General features: G+C 39.1%; 1 protein-coding gene across 2 annotated transcripts in view; it reads right to left on the bottom strand.

Annotated features, from left to right (window-relative positions):
• The window catches only part of LOC121319559 (coiled-coil domain-containing protein 91-like), a 171,910-nt gene that overhangs the window by 50,657 nt on the left and 106,052 nt on the right, over positions 1-15,201 (bottom strand). For both annotated transcript variants that reach the window (XM_041257129.1, XM_041257130.1), the window contains exon 8: positions 14,231-14,338. In XM_041257129.1, the coding sequence (XP_041113063.1) occupies positions 14,231-14,338 (108 nt within the window). The remainder of the gene's footprint in view (positions 1-14,230; positions 14,339-15,201) is intronic.

The raw sequence follows: 15,201 nt of genomic DNA, 5'->3' as shown, positions 1-15,201 counted from the left end.
ATTGGGGCACTTGTCAGGATAGAAGGGAAAATGAATGGAGCAAAGTACAGAGAAGTCCTTGAGTTAAACCTGCTGCCCTCTTCAAGAAAGCTGAAACTGGGACAGAAGTTCACCTCTCAGCATGAAAACGACCTAAAGCACACAGCCAAAGCTACACTGGAGTGGCTAAGGAACCTTGAGTGGCCCTGTCAGAGCCCCGACCTAAATCCAATCAAAAATTTGTGGCATGACTTGAAGATTGCTGTCCATCAATGCAAGAAACTTGACAGAGCTTGAACAGTTTTGTAAAGAAGAATGGTCAAATATTGCCAAATCTAGGTTTGCAAAGTTGGTAGAGACCTATCCCACAGACTCACAGCTGTAATTGCTGCCAAAGGTGCTTCCACCAAGTATTAACTCAGGGGGGTGGAGACTTATCCAATTATGATCTTCCAGTTTTGTATTTTTAATATATAATTTTTTGTCTCAATAAAAACTTTTTTCCCCTTAACTGTGTGAAGTATGGTGTGTAGATACAGTACAGTAAGTGGGGGAAAAAATCATCATTTAAATGCATGAAACTCTGAGGCACTGACGCAACAAAATGTGAAAACATTTCAAGGGGGTGTAGAATTTCTATAGGCACTGTACATACATAAGTGAAGACAGACAGACAAGCACCTACTTACATACCCAAAATCTGATATTCAATAACTTGTGCTACAGATAGTCCTTACCAAGTGTCATTACAACTGGATAAGCAGCTGGACAAACATGGGCGTCCAGCATGTTAACATGCACCCCCCAGTGGGGAGTAATAAAAGATGCCCTTCCCCTGGAAATCCATTGCTTTTTTAGTGTTGGGTCAGGGATTTTGAATGTACACATCCTCTTGTAGGATTAGATGGATTAAATCACATCTAATCACTAGTCTCAGAGATGCACAGGATTTTATAAATAAAAATGTACTATGGCTAAATCTATTCAGTAAATGGTGTTACAATGGTTAAACATGTTTTACAACACTACCATACTTGCCTGTGCTTTAACATTCTACAATCAATTAGTTTTACAAATGGTCATTGAATGAGCCACAGTAATTGAAACTAAGTATAAGTTCCTATCAGTCTGTACTTGCAAGTAAACACAGTATGACGCCTGAAAAATATTATCGTCACTTACATGCACTAATATGACTGCTACAGCTAACACTACAAATAATAACATACATTCACAAACAAGTGCAGTAGACATAGTTCTTTCAAATACCTGCCATAAGAACAGGGCACTATTATTATTATTATTATTATTATTATTATTATTATTATTATTATTATTAAAATTGTGTTTGGTATTGAGGTGTATTTTTTTATTTACCTGCTATGTGCTTCTCATGTCTCAATGTCTCACCTGAAAGATGGAGCTTAAGTGGAGCTTAAATGACTTGCTCAGGGTCACACAATGAGTCAGTGGCTGAGCTGGGGACCTCTTGGTTACAAGCCCGTTTCTTTAACCACTGGACCACAAAGAGACAGTAAACACATGCCAACTTGCAAGATTACCAGCAAAGGGGATGGACGGCCTTGGCAAAACTGCACAATACTGTATCATTTTTTCTATTAAATTATTACTGACTCTCCTAACAGGCTATATTGAAACCTCTTGTTTATATTAGAGCTCAAATTTCCAGTTTGCTGCTTTAAAACAAGCCCCACACACTCAAGGATTTGGAATGATACCAACTTAAAAAATAAGTTTACTGCACAAAAATACTTAATATACAAAATCCTCAAAACATGACTTACACCAAAACTTTCTTCTGTGTTTGAAATGGATTCAACATCAGCATACAATTAAATCTCGACAAGTGAAAATTACTGGCTCAGTGGTTTTATATCAGAAAACTGAAATCACTGAGCCAGTAATTTTCACTTGTCGAGATTTTCATAACTGAATCTATTCAGTCTTGAACAAAGACGACTACGCAGCGATCTGATTCAAGCATTCAAAGTTCTAAAAGGTATTGACAATGTTGACACAAGGGACTTTTTCGACCTGAAAAAAGAAACAAGGACCAGGGGCCACAAATGGAGATTAGATAAAGAAAATAGGTTGTAATGTTGTTGAAGCTGACACCCTGGGATCCTTCAAGAAGCTGCTTGATGAGATTCTGGGATCAATAAACTACTAACAACCAAACGAGCAAGTTGGTCCGAATGGCCTCCTCTCGTTTGTAAACTTTCTTATGTCATCAGTTGCTTGTAAATATCCTCTCCATGCATTATGTCAGTGAGGGGCAGTAACGTAAGCATTTACTCCACACATTTTTCATCATTGTAAAAGCGTACCCAAACAATTAACTACAGTATCTGAATGATCTGTGGATTCGCCTAGTGCTAGGCTGTAAAATATTGAGCATTTTCAAGATCACCGCACAGCTGAGTAAACAAGTCTTCAGATACAGTTTCCACACGTCTTGCAACTGTTGAGTCTGACCTTGTCCTTAGAGATCTGTTTAATAATGTCATCCTTATTTTTTCATTATATTATCAGCAGTCACTCACTGCAATCTAGGAAACACTGCTTCATTAGTTCTCCATTTGCAAAAGTATTTGTTTTTTACATTTTGATAGTTGCCACGCAATCTTAAACGAAGCTTCCCCAACATTATCACTGTCTTTTACATGAGCATGAAACACATTTTGTTGTTAATGTAAACTTGCAACAAGTTTACACACCTTGTCTTTTCTCAGCTCTCTTCCAATTGGGTATGAGTCACCACAGTCAAGGAGACAGGTATCAGAATGGCACACAAGTTAGTCTTCTGGCACAACAGGCACATTGGTTTTCCATTAACCTCACTGAAAGCAAATTCCAATTCCCAGTTAGGATTGAATACTCTGTGTTCACTGCGATTTTGCGTTTTATAGTTGCCATTTCTTTTCTCCTTTAGATCAACTGCATTTCAACATTTAACGTTAACCTTGCTAGTCCCCTCTCTGGCTATTTAAGTGCACTCTCAATAATGTCACTTCATCCCACCCTTAGAAAAGTCAAAGAGTTTTTTGTATTTTAATATTTACATTGACAGTGTACAGTATTTATGAATGAAGTTTATGATGCAAAAAATAACCCTTTTTTTTTTGCAGTATTTTGCTGCACATAGAAAGTGCAGTGGGCCACATACTAGCATTAAGAGGGCTGCATGTGGCCTACAGGCCATGTGTTGAGTAGCCTGGTGCTATACCATACCTCTCTATTCTTTACAATGCTTACATTTGCTTTACTATGCTTTATCCTCAAATACTGTGCTTTTACGTTTTGATAAGCTTGTGTTACAGTGGTTTCATCCGACTTCAGGAGCTGCTCTTCAGTTCCTTATAAATGCATTAAAAACCCATCCCAGAGTTTACTAGCTGGTAATAGCAGGTACACTCAGATAACTGTAAAGACAGCTTCTACTGTCCTACCTCAAACTCCAAGGCACATTTTTTAAATGACTAGAAGAAAACGCTTCAAGATAATCCACCGAGATGGAATCAAAGGGGCTTTGCTTCCTCATAAGATAAGCAATATTAAACAGGGCAAAGCATCTGGGAAAACGACAGCTCACTACTTTTGTAATCCCTAAAGAAAACAGAATACAGATTTTCCAACATGCCACCCCAAATATCTGGGAACACCAACAAAGCGCTGTTAAAGAGACGTTTCCCCTCCCATAAGGCTTCTGTGTCGAGAATCACCACATGGACGAGAACAGCTGTCAACACAACCTTTGGCGGTGAACATTTCTTGAGAGAAACACTCCCTGAGACCTGTTTATTTGCCTTTTTTATTTCCAGTAAACTAAACCAGATTTATTTTCTCTCAAAGGAGGAAGTGTTTTTTTTTTCTTCTTTTTTTGGTCTATTAAAAAAGGCAGAGAAGCAAAAAAAAAAAAAGAGATATTTAAGCCCACAGATGTTCACCAAAAAAAAAAAATCTAATCCTTGATCCCCACACCCAAGGGTCCCCAAATGTGCTTGGTTTAAAGTCCTTCCTCTCCCAATAACATTAGGCATCGTGATTGAAGACCTCAAAGAAATCTTGTACACATCAAATTCACATGAACTATTAGTGCTGACAGTAGAAACTGAACTGGTTGTAGTTAACAAAATACTTTCAGAAATCTTCACTGCCATTTATTATATAGGTCTTAAATGTGCAGTTTCGAAATAATCACATGAAACAGCAAACCTGTTTTGATTTTGATAATTGATATCTGGTACTACACTAGGTAAAAGAAAGTTCTCGGTTTGCTTTCCAGGAAATCTGTTACACTTCCAATTCCTAGGTCATTTCACCTCACCTCGCATCTTTTAGGGGCTCATGCATCTTACTGCCTGTAAAACATGTCAGTCATTAGGGGAAACAGCTAGTTGATAACTGAGAGGAAAGAAGGCCCAGCCAGGGTGGGAACAATCTCACTCTCCATGAAAGTGAAAGACTGCAAATGGCCTGGAAACAGAGAATTCTTTAACCTAATTTAGTACCAGATACCATTTAAAATAACAATATATGTTTTGCTACCCATTTGAAAACTATACAGTAGTGGTGGGCAACGATATGAAAATGTTATATCGATATTGTGGACATATTTCGATATTGATAATATTGAAGTCTTCCAAAACACAGAAAAATATTATAACACAATTGCAATATCAAACATACAGATGTTAACAAATATTTACATATGAAAAGCAATAACTTACTTTAACTTAGTGGAGCTACATTTGGAGTTAGCGCACACGTAAAGTAGTGAGACCAACGTCCAAGATTACAGCCCCATTTACTAACAGAGAACACATTAAAATACACAGTATTTGGCTAATTTCCATACCTTACCGTGCACACTACATGTACTGTGAGTGATAATTAAATGTACACGATAATGTTTGAGACTTACGAGTGACCATTGCGATATCAAAAGTCCCAGCAGTCCAGGCGTATCTTTTGGTCAGTATTTTATTGTGAAGGTGGAGGTGGCTTACATTGACCGAAAATGAGCCACCAACAGACACAACACTCAGCAGCAGGAGACAGGCAGAGACAACGTAAAGTGAAAATGCACTGCTTACTTTTTATTTTAAGATGTATTCCTGAATGATGTAGTTTAAAATAAAATACTCTAAAGCAAGGGTTTCAAACAAACGGCCCAAAGGACAATTTTTAGCACTGATGTACTGTATTGTTGTGGCATTCTTTAAAACAGCCATGCCTCATAACATGCATATTCAACATGCACAGTCTGCATTGTATGAGTAAAATTCCCATTAAGCCAATCACAGCTCACACAGATAGTAAAACAGCTTATCAAATAGCAAACATGGCCTGTTTCCTCACACCATAGCATGAAGCACAAAATTTAGTGTGTGCCATAATATTTGCAATTAATTGCAAATATTGCAATTATTATGCACCATAAAGTTTAACATTTATTGTTCGGGGTTAAAAACGGGTGATTTGCCAGATATTTCGTGAGAATGCGTGGTCGGCAGCGAATGATTATTGTCGATCACGCATGTTAAAAAGTCTTGTGCAGAATGTGGTCATCTCCAGATTGACAAAGTGTTTGCTAATCTGCAGATGAGCAAATGTATAACCACATGCTGCTTTGGCTGAATGGGGTGGGTGTACAGAGAGGATGTATGTGAGAGAGAGCGGAGGAGAACGAGAAAGAGAAAAATACAATTGCTATGCGTGTTAATATCAGGTTTATGTCTGTGTTTGGCGGCTACCTCTAATCAAATTTAGAGTTTACTTTCTTGCAAAAAAGCAAAGAGTGAGAAATACACGCAACTTGATTAGTGGTAGTCACCTTAAGCAACACATAATTGTAACCTTAGGTTGAGTTTCAGGGAGCAAGGGAATCCACAGTTCACCGCGCATCAGCGACCCCTGTGGCCGATAGGGAACCTGCAGTTCTGCAGTGGAGCTTCCAGATCTGTGTTGTCTTCTGGCACTATAGGTCTGGTGGCCTCGCTGTGGATCCGCAGTGCGAAACATGACAGATTGGCAAGACCACATTTCAGAGGACGCGTGTTCCAGCCTGTAACCATTACCTCATGGCTATTTATTCTTTAACTCCATCTAACCTGAATAGATATAGCAAAGCTGCACGCAGTTCTTGTGATGGAGTCATGCCCGACTGAGTGGACAGCATGGTACTGGAACCCAGATACACTCCTAAATAAGAGGCTGTCTACGAGGGTGTGAGCTGGCTCTTTGCACGGTTCACTGACAGGCCTAGCCAATGCATATGGTCTGTAATAAGTTACGTGTGGGCCACTGCTTGCACTGGAGACTGACCACACATGAGCCAGTCGTCCAGGTAATTTACTTTGATACCTCCGCGTCTCAATGGGACCAGAATAGCCTCCATGCACTTTGGAAAAGCGCAGGGGGCTAGAGAGAGGCCTACTGGCAGTACCCGAAACTTTCACGCGAACCTGTGGTGGCACCAGGAAGTACCTGGAGTAAAACCCTTCTTCCAAATGAAGTGTGCAAATAGCCCACTTCTGCAGCAGGGCTGTCACCTCCTGAGACAACACCATCATGTCACGTCTTGCGTGTCCATGACTAACGTTGAGGTCATGCCCTGAAAAGGAGAGGGACCGTGTCTAAATTGTACAGAATAGCCGGTCTGTACAGTATTGCGCACCCAGGTGTCCGTGGTGCATTGATGCCAGTGCTCCAGGATCCTTCCAGAAAAGGGGCCCTGGGCCTGTGACAGCAAATTGCTAGGGTTGCTGCTTAGCTTGAGGCTTAGCCTGAGGCTTTTGCCTTTGCCCTTGATGGCGGAACTTATTGGATTTCCCCCTTTGCGCAGCCGTGGGTAAGTTGTGAAAATCACTTCTGGCTTTAGCAGGAGCTGGCTGTGCTGGTCACTGGGGCTACTGGAACCTTGGCCGCCAGTTTGGAACTGGTCTACGTACTGGAGGAGGCCGCTTCGGAAGCAGGCACAACAGTTCCTTCGTAAACGCCCGATGAGAGCGCTGCAGCTTATCGTCTACCGCAGGACCAAAAGTGTGTCCTGGAGTAATGGGAGCATCCAGCAATGGTGCCTTGTCCCCATCCGTTATATGCACTTAGGACAGCCACAGCTGCCTTCTTGCTGCTATAAACACAGCAAGGTTCCTGCCCACTGCCTAGCCATTGAATTTGATATATAGAGCAGGTTCTTATTCACGTGCCGCGTTTCTTCGCGCTGCTGTGGCATGGGTCTGTGTTTCTGGGAAAGACACTACCAAACAGCTCTGGTAAGCTACCAAGATGCTGTTGTAGTTGCCCAGCCATGCAGTGAACGCACCAGCTGAGTAAGCCTTCTTAAGAGTAGTCTCTGAAGCCCTGCGTTGTTTATTCGAGCAGGAAGAATCTTTGTTCAAAAGCGCTAGCTTTGGTGCTTGCACCAGTGATGCAACAGCGGCATCTACTGGGGAAAAGTCAGCCAAGCCAAGCTTTTCCACCTCATGTAAGGTGTACAGCATCCCCAAGAAATGTGAAGCAGCAGGTGCTGTAGCCGGGTGACCCCATGATGAATGCACCTCAAAAAGAAAATCATCTGGGTGTACCGGAGGAGACACCTGAGAAAGAGTAGGATCATCCTCAAAAATAAAGTGCTTCCACTTGTCATCTACAGGCCATGGGACATGCAAGACGTCAGTGGCTCTCTTAATCAGTGGCTGAGTCACCCTCCTCAGAGGGAAACTCTTGATCGGACCCCTCATCAGAGGCAGCGATAGACAGCAGATCCTCTTGCTGCCATTCTGTGTGTACTACTCCCTGTTGCTCTAAAGGCACACAGGGAGCAGGTGGAGCAGTGTGCTTGTGCAGTAGCTCAACCAACTCTTAGGAGGGGAATGAGAAGAGGGGAAACCAGAGGATGGGAGGGAGAAGGAGAGGAAGACCACGAAGGCAGTCTTCCAGATCTTAATGTGACAATGAGACATTGGTAAAAACTGCAAGCAGCTTGACCCAGAGCGCGTGTCACGGTCTAACGCAGGGCAGCTGAGCCCCGCTACGTTAGTATTTCTGTGGAAAAAACAGAAAATAAATACAGACAAAACATTTTTTTCTCACACAATACAGTAATCAGACAATTACCATTATTATAATATATATATATATTATTATTATAAAAACTTCTATATTTTACACTTAACCAGTAACTGACTTAGGCACAAGGCCACTAGATAAATTGCAATAAGTGCAATTTATCTAAAACTCTGTGTCACTTATCATGTTAATAGATCTCTCTCCTAGCTTTATATTAGAACTCGTAGTAGTGTTTTTGAATTCACAGCACTCTTCCTTTTCATATAAAAACATTAATAAACACAATAAAATAAATGTTATATTGGAAGCTATTCCAAACTAACATCAGGTGGATTGCTCACAGAACCTATATTACAGGTTCATAAGGCATAGGGAGATGGTTAGTTAATTCTTCAGGCTCTCTGCCAGTGACCTAGCTCCTCCTTTTCACTATTTACATGCTCCCTCAGGTAATCTGGAAACACAACGTGGGTTTTCATTTCTATGTCGATAGCATATTTTAATCCTTCTGACAAGCATGCCTCTTACTTTCTCTCTTTGTCTCAGTGATATCCCTGGATGAGTAACAACTTTCTCCTGCTAAATTCAAGCAAAGCTGATTGGATCCAGTGGAGAAAATGGTCTTCTTTTTCACTGTCCTTTGATGACAATCAACTTGAACTTATCAAGGAATATTCGAATTGTCTTTGATCCTAAGCTCTCTTTTGAATCTCAGTTTAGGAATATCTCCAGAGTTGGACCCATGCTCTCTTAAAAGGATGCAGGGATCTTGATCCATGCTCTTGTCTCTTCCAAGAGTGATTATTATAATTTTCTCTTATAGGCCTTCATGATTCTACCATGTCACCACTTCAGCTTTTCTAAAACCCTGCCTTGCGCCTCCTAACACAAACTAAACTAAGACAGCGTATTAGCCCTGTCTTGGCATCCATACATGCTGACTGTTAAGTAGATAATTGAGTTTAAAGTCCTACTTTTGACCTATAAAGCTTGTGGGGAACTTGGTCCTGATTACACCTGTGAGCTGGTGAAGCCCTACCCTCTGGTTCACTGTCTTTTATCCTCTAACTGAGCTCTATTCTCTCTTCCTTCTTTCTGCCTTGTCTCTATAGGTGGAAGAGCTTTCTCTAATCACGCTCCCAGACTCTGGAATTTGCTTCCCGAGAGTAGCTTGGCTAACTCGCTTCTGATTTTTAAAAATTGGATAAAAACGTAACTTTTTGGTTTGGCCAATTGTATTTATTGCATTGTATTCATTTTAATCCTACATGTAACTTTTTTCACAGTACAGTAAGGATTAAATAATGATTGCTATCTAAATAAGGGAATGCTCCTATAACAGAATGCATGTTCTATTCCTGAGCCCTCAGGTAAAGACAGACATTATTATAATAAGACTGCTCAAAAAGGCTTTTATTCTGATTTTATAACTATTTTTTTTTTTAATATATTTCTACAAGTTCATATTATTTGTGAGCAACTTCAATTTTTTTCTTACAAATTTTTTATGTGAAAAATATTGTTCCTTGCATGCAACACTTTACTGTACTCAATGTACAGAAAAGTGTGAAGGCTGCTGCTGCTATAATAGCAAAAGTAGAGTTCAACTTTTGCTAAGACTAAACAGTAGTTGCAAATAGTTGTATACTAGTGTACAATCCTCAAGACTGAAATTTAATTTAATGTGGGTCATGTCTAAATAGTCTAAATCCAATCTGACCCAGTTCTGTAAAGGAGAAGCAAGTAAATGTGTGTCTTCCTTTAATGCTGCTGTAGTTCTGCTGTGTTCACAAGCAGCTCAGCTGTTCAGTTCTGTTGCGGTGGCACTGATTAAGTTCCTACATGGTAGGATTTTCTTAACAATGCCAGTAGCTGCTATTGTAAACATGAAGTAAAATGTGTATGTGAAAGGCGTGGTATATGTGTCTTGTACTAACCCATACTTGGCCGTTGTGTACCAATTATGAGCCAATATCTCAAAGTATCTTTATCATCTGGAAACCATTCACATGACCACAATATGGCAGGCATCTTAGGTCACAGTTCAAAGTGAAGGGAATCGTTAGATTTGGCAGTAGGAGTTCCCCAAACTAAAATACAGAGGCAACTCAAATGATTTCTGAGAAAAGCAAATAAAATAGTGGCATACTTACAAAAACATAAGACTGCTTAATAATGACCTTTTTGTGTAACGTGTATGCCACTAACAAAGCGGTTATTTCTACCAGTTTCCCCAGGGACCTCTTACAGAGACCTCAAGGGGCTATCCCAGGTCAAATCAAATTAAATAAATAAATACCTTTGATTTTTCTAGCTGACCACATTTCAAGTCAATGGTAATGCTTTGTTTTCAGATAAAAGGGTATGTTCTTGGTTTCAGCAATCAGGTCTGTAGTGTTGTTGTGGGAGTACAGCTTGATTTGTCAGATGCTGGTTTTTCGTTGCTGCTAAATGGGGGATGGGGTCAGACTATCAACTGTAATTCAACAAGCCAGCAATTACCGTCTTATCTCAACACTGAAGATCTATAAAATGCTCAACAGCCTTACTGCGAGCACTGATCTAGCAGTCACTGTTGTTTTGCTTGGCACTCTGGGTGCTTTAAGCCGGGTTTCAGGGTGCCTGTAAATATCTGGATATGTTGCAATGGGTGGGTGAGCACCCACATTGAATAATCCTGGATGAGGCATTCCAACATGATGGCAACTTTCTGTGCAAAAGATAAACTGTCTGGAACATTCTCCTGCTGGGAATTCAAACAGGGGAGCTGCCTTGCTGAGTTAGTGGAGTTGGCAATCTGGAGAGGAGGAAGAGCTCCCTAAGCCCAGACGACACAAGCACAGCGAGTGTGAAACAGCAACAGCTCAATCCTTTTTCAGTTTATTTTCATGAGATATATCCATTATGAAATGTTGTTTTCAGGAATTTCCTGTTGATGTTAGCAATAGTAACCTACAATTCAAAAGACAGAGGTTCATTGAAGTAGTAATGGTGTTAGAAGCATGCTACATTTTTTTGCACAGCTGGTGATCCAAAAACTGATTTTGCGAAATTAGTCAACTAGTTGGATGAAAATGATGCCATTTGGTTGCTGTTAAAGCTTTGTGAGTAATGCTCGGACATTCTGTGTAATATTTCTAATAGATTTCAGTGGTTTATTTTGGAAATGACGTGAAAGTTCATTAATCGTAACAGATTAAAGTTTGTATAGCAGAACCTCTGCTATCCAAGGTATAGATGGAAACTGATCAATGCACAATTTAGTATGAGTCTAAACTGCAAATCTATCTCTTAGCAGGACAGAACAGATTCCGTTGCAAATAATAATAAAAGACGTTGCATTTGGGTATTAAGTTTAACTTTTTTACATGCTGTCACTTCATGTAAAACAAACTTCCCAGTTTAACCATGTTCAATAAAAGAAAACAAGCAAAGGGATTAGTATAATTACAGTACTGTAAAAAAAAAACTGTGGTGCACTTTTGTTGTTTTAATTGCTATTTCTGTCTCTGGTTAACACACACTTATACTGCAAAAATAACTGTTGGATTACTTTGGCATGGATTGAGAAAGCAGGGGAAGAACTGTTTTTGGAATACTGTTTTGTAAATTGCCAAACAGTGTAATATAGTGCTTTGTTTAGCAATATTTTTTGCTTTTTTTCTTTGTATAGTATGTGTACAGTACCATACTTTGGTGTTTTATGACACACAGATGTACCTGACATTGTTCATTTATAATGTTAAGAATGCAACTACAATGTAGTACAACGACTCCGTCTGAGAAACAATATGTTCACTTATCGTATGGACCCCTGGAACCAATTAAATCAGATGACAGGACAGGTTCTACTGTATTTTTAGTGGTAGAACAGTTATGTGCATACCAAGTTCCATTCTAATTATAAGCAGTAGAAATAAGTATTCTAGTTTTCCATTAAATAAATATAATCTTGTTCTGTGATGTTCTTTGATTGATTCATTCTACAAATCTTCTAACTAAAAGTGGCTGTGTGGCTTTGAAGAGAAGGGGAGTACAGGGCAGATATACTGTTGATTAACGAATTGATTTGTCAACGAAATCACAGTCAGAACAATTCAACAGAAAAGTGAATACCATATTATTACACAACAATCATTTCAACAATGACCCTTGTTAGTTATGGTATTACACATTTCAAATGTAACACTTAGAAAATGGCTTGCGATTTCAGTTTAGCATTTCAATGTTTTACAAGTAATAGAATAAAAAAAATGTTTTCTAATTGCAAATTAATTTCCACATACCCCCCCCCCATTTTTATTTCACATGTCTTCCAGACAGGTTCAGGAACAACCTACTCAGCTGTCTGTCTGATATCAAGCACTGGATGCAGCTTCATTTCTTAAAGTTAAATTCTGACAAGACTGAGGTTATGCTAATTGGCTCCCAACAACTGCTGTGCAAGGTCATTGATTTTAGTTTGGCCGAGGATGGCACTGACATTACAGCTTAACCTTAAGTGCGAAACTTGGGTATTATTTTTTTATTCCACCTTATCGTTTGAAACTCATGTTAGAAATATAACTAAAGTTTCATTCTTTCATCTGCATAACATTGCCTGGTTAAGATCATTTTGGTCCTCATCTTCTGCTGAGAAATGAATTCATGCATTCATCTCCTCAAGACTGGACTACTGCAATGTTCCTTAGACTGGGGTTGCTGTTAAAGTACTAAATAAGCTTCAGTATGTGCAGAATTCTGCAGCCCGGGTTTTAACTCATACCTCTTCTTGTGAGCACATGACACCTGTACTGTATAAACTGCACTGGCTCCCTGTGAGGTATCAGGTTGACTAGAAAATTCTGCTTCTTACCTATAAGACCTTAAATGGTGCTGCCATCGTTTATTTGAGAGATCTATTGCAAGAGTACATTCCAGCATGCAATTTAAGATCGATGGATGCCGGGTGTCTTATTCACCCTAGGTCTAGGCTCTGTACTATGGGAGACTAAGCTTTTTGTAGTGCTGCCCCGCGAAAATGGAACATGCTGCCCAGATCTATTCGAGATTCTCGAGTCTGTGGATATTTTTAAATCTCACTTAAAGACACACCTTTTTAAGATAGCTTTTGACGATTTATTTTAACTTTTGATTTGTTTTACTGAACTAATATTTTATATGTACCTTTGTATATTGTATTATTGTTCTTGTACAGTGCTTTGGGTCGAGAAAAGTGCTCTATAAATAAAATGTATTATTATTTATTAACAACAGCAATTTCCTCATCACTTAGTTAATCTACATCAATAACATTTAAACTGAACTGTTGTATTTCTTTTGTTTAACCATTGGTCAAACAAGATTACAGCCCACTGACATTTTACCTTACTTCTAGATAACAGATCCCTGGCAATGATATTTGAGTCTTCATGTGCTTTAGGTTTGGCAAAAAGATCAATAATTTTACTCTCCGTGCCTGGTTCACAATCCTTTGTTTTTTGTATTTTTATTTTTCTAATGCCACTGTCATGTTCTACATCTAAAACACAGTCCTCGCTACTATCTTCACTTACAACAGGCACTTTCAAAATCAAACTCTGAGGAACTCATGACAACATTCCCACAATGTGAGAGACAAACATTTCAACTGTTTAAACTAAGCATAACAAAAGAGCAAAAACCAAATCCAGTTACCAAATTAACATTCAATTGAATCTCATTATCGAACAAGTAACAATTAGGAAGAAATGTTTTCAGGTGCTGAATCAGTAAGAAAATAATCGCGCCGAACGGCACTCGAAACAGTGAATTATTTTTACGGATTCAACACTTTGAGTTGTTTATCTCTTACATAATGTTACTTTTCGCTATGAAAATTACTAGTGATGAAGTTATGGCTGACATTTACAATACTAACTTGCAACGTGACTAAAAATCTGTCATTACATTGAAAAAAAAGTATTTTTAAACAAAAACTTTTAATGTTGATTTGAGCTATAATTTAATTAATGCTATTTAAAAAAAAAAAAAAAAAAAAAAAACTATGAGTCAGTGTTTAATACTCATGGGGTCAAACCTTCAGATCCTGCCAGTGTGACAAAAAATGAGATTTGCTATAAAAAGCAGGTCTCTTACAATGTGTTCTGACAATGAAAACCGTTTTGTTCTTTGTTACCTGGGCATTAAGCAGATCTTCGCACTTATGGGCTTGCTTTTGTATTGCAGCTTCAAGGTGTTTTTCACTTGTCTCCTGTTGTTGATGAACAGCTGACTTCATCAAAGCCTGCGGAGAAAACCAAAATCAGCTGAGTCAAGGCTTACTGGGAACACTCTTTACTGCCAGGCGTTTTGATGAAGGTAAAGCTATAAAAAACTGGACTGTCGACTGATTCATGTCAACTAATGTTATTTTATTATGCCCTCACTCTGCAGCCCTGAACTAACATCCGATTTCCTTTCAAATTCATACAGTTAACAACAGTTCATGACACATTCCACACTTTTACAAACCTCTTTTTTCTCGCACGACTTGTTTGTTGGATATTTTGATTCATGTTTTGATATTTTGTCTCACATGTAGCCAAAAAAAGTCACAATCTGTTGAATTTATTAAGATGATTTAACCACTTCAGCTCCTGGATGAACGTAGGTACGTCAAAAGACACTTGCAGCACCATGCCGTACCTGCGTATGTCAAGTTTTGCCATCTATTCTATGGGGTTTCTTTCAGCCTGGTCTGTCAGTGTGCATGCTGTATAGTTGTGGAATGTTTGTTTTACAATCGGGGGAGGTTGAGGTTGTCCGCAGTGCTGCCAGATTGTCGGTTTTGCAGCCAAATTTGGCTTGTTTTGAAACCATCTAGTGGGTAAATATTGCCTTTAGCGGTTTGGCAATTTTAATTTTGTATATTTTTTTCTATTCCTTTCGATTATGAGGTAAATCACCAGCGCAGAACTTCAATCACCACAATGTCCTGTATAGTATATGCCCTCCCCTTGTCTTTTTTCTTGAGCTCTGCATCCAAATCACACTAACACTTGCATTCAGCAAATCTGGCTCAAGAGAATGGTGAACTTCTTTTCTCAGGACTGGTTAACATGGGGATTCTTACACATGACACTCATATGCATTTGACCAGGGTTCTTG

The sequence above is a fragment of the Polyodon spathula genome, chromosome 8, assembly GCF_017654505.1.
Source record: "Polyodon spathula isolate WHYD16114869_AA chromosome 8, ASM1765450v1, whole genome shotgun sequence".
Taxonomy (NCBI): domain Eukaryota; kingdom Metazoa; phylum Chordata; class Actinopteri; order Acipenseriformes; family Polyodontidae; genus Polyodon; species Polyodon spathula.
This window is presented reverse-complemented; position numbering and strand designations above follow the sequence as displayed.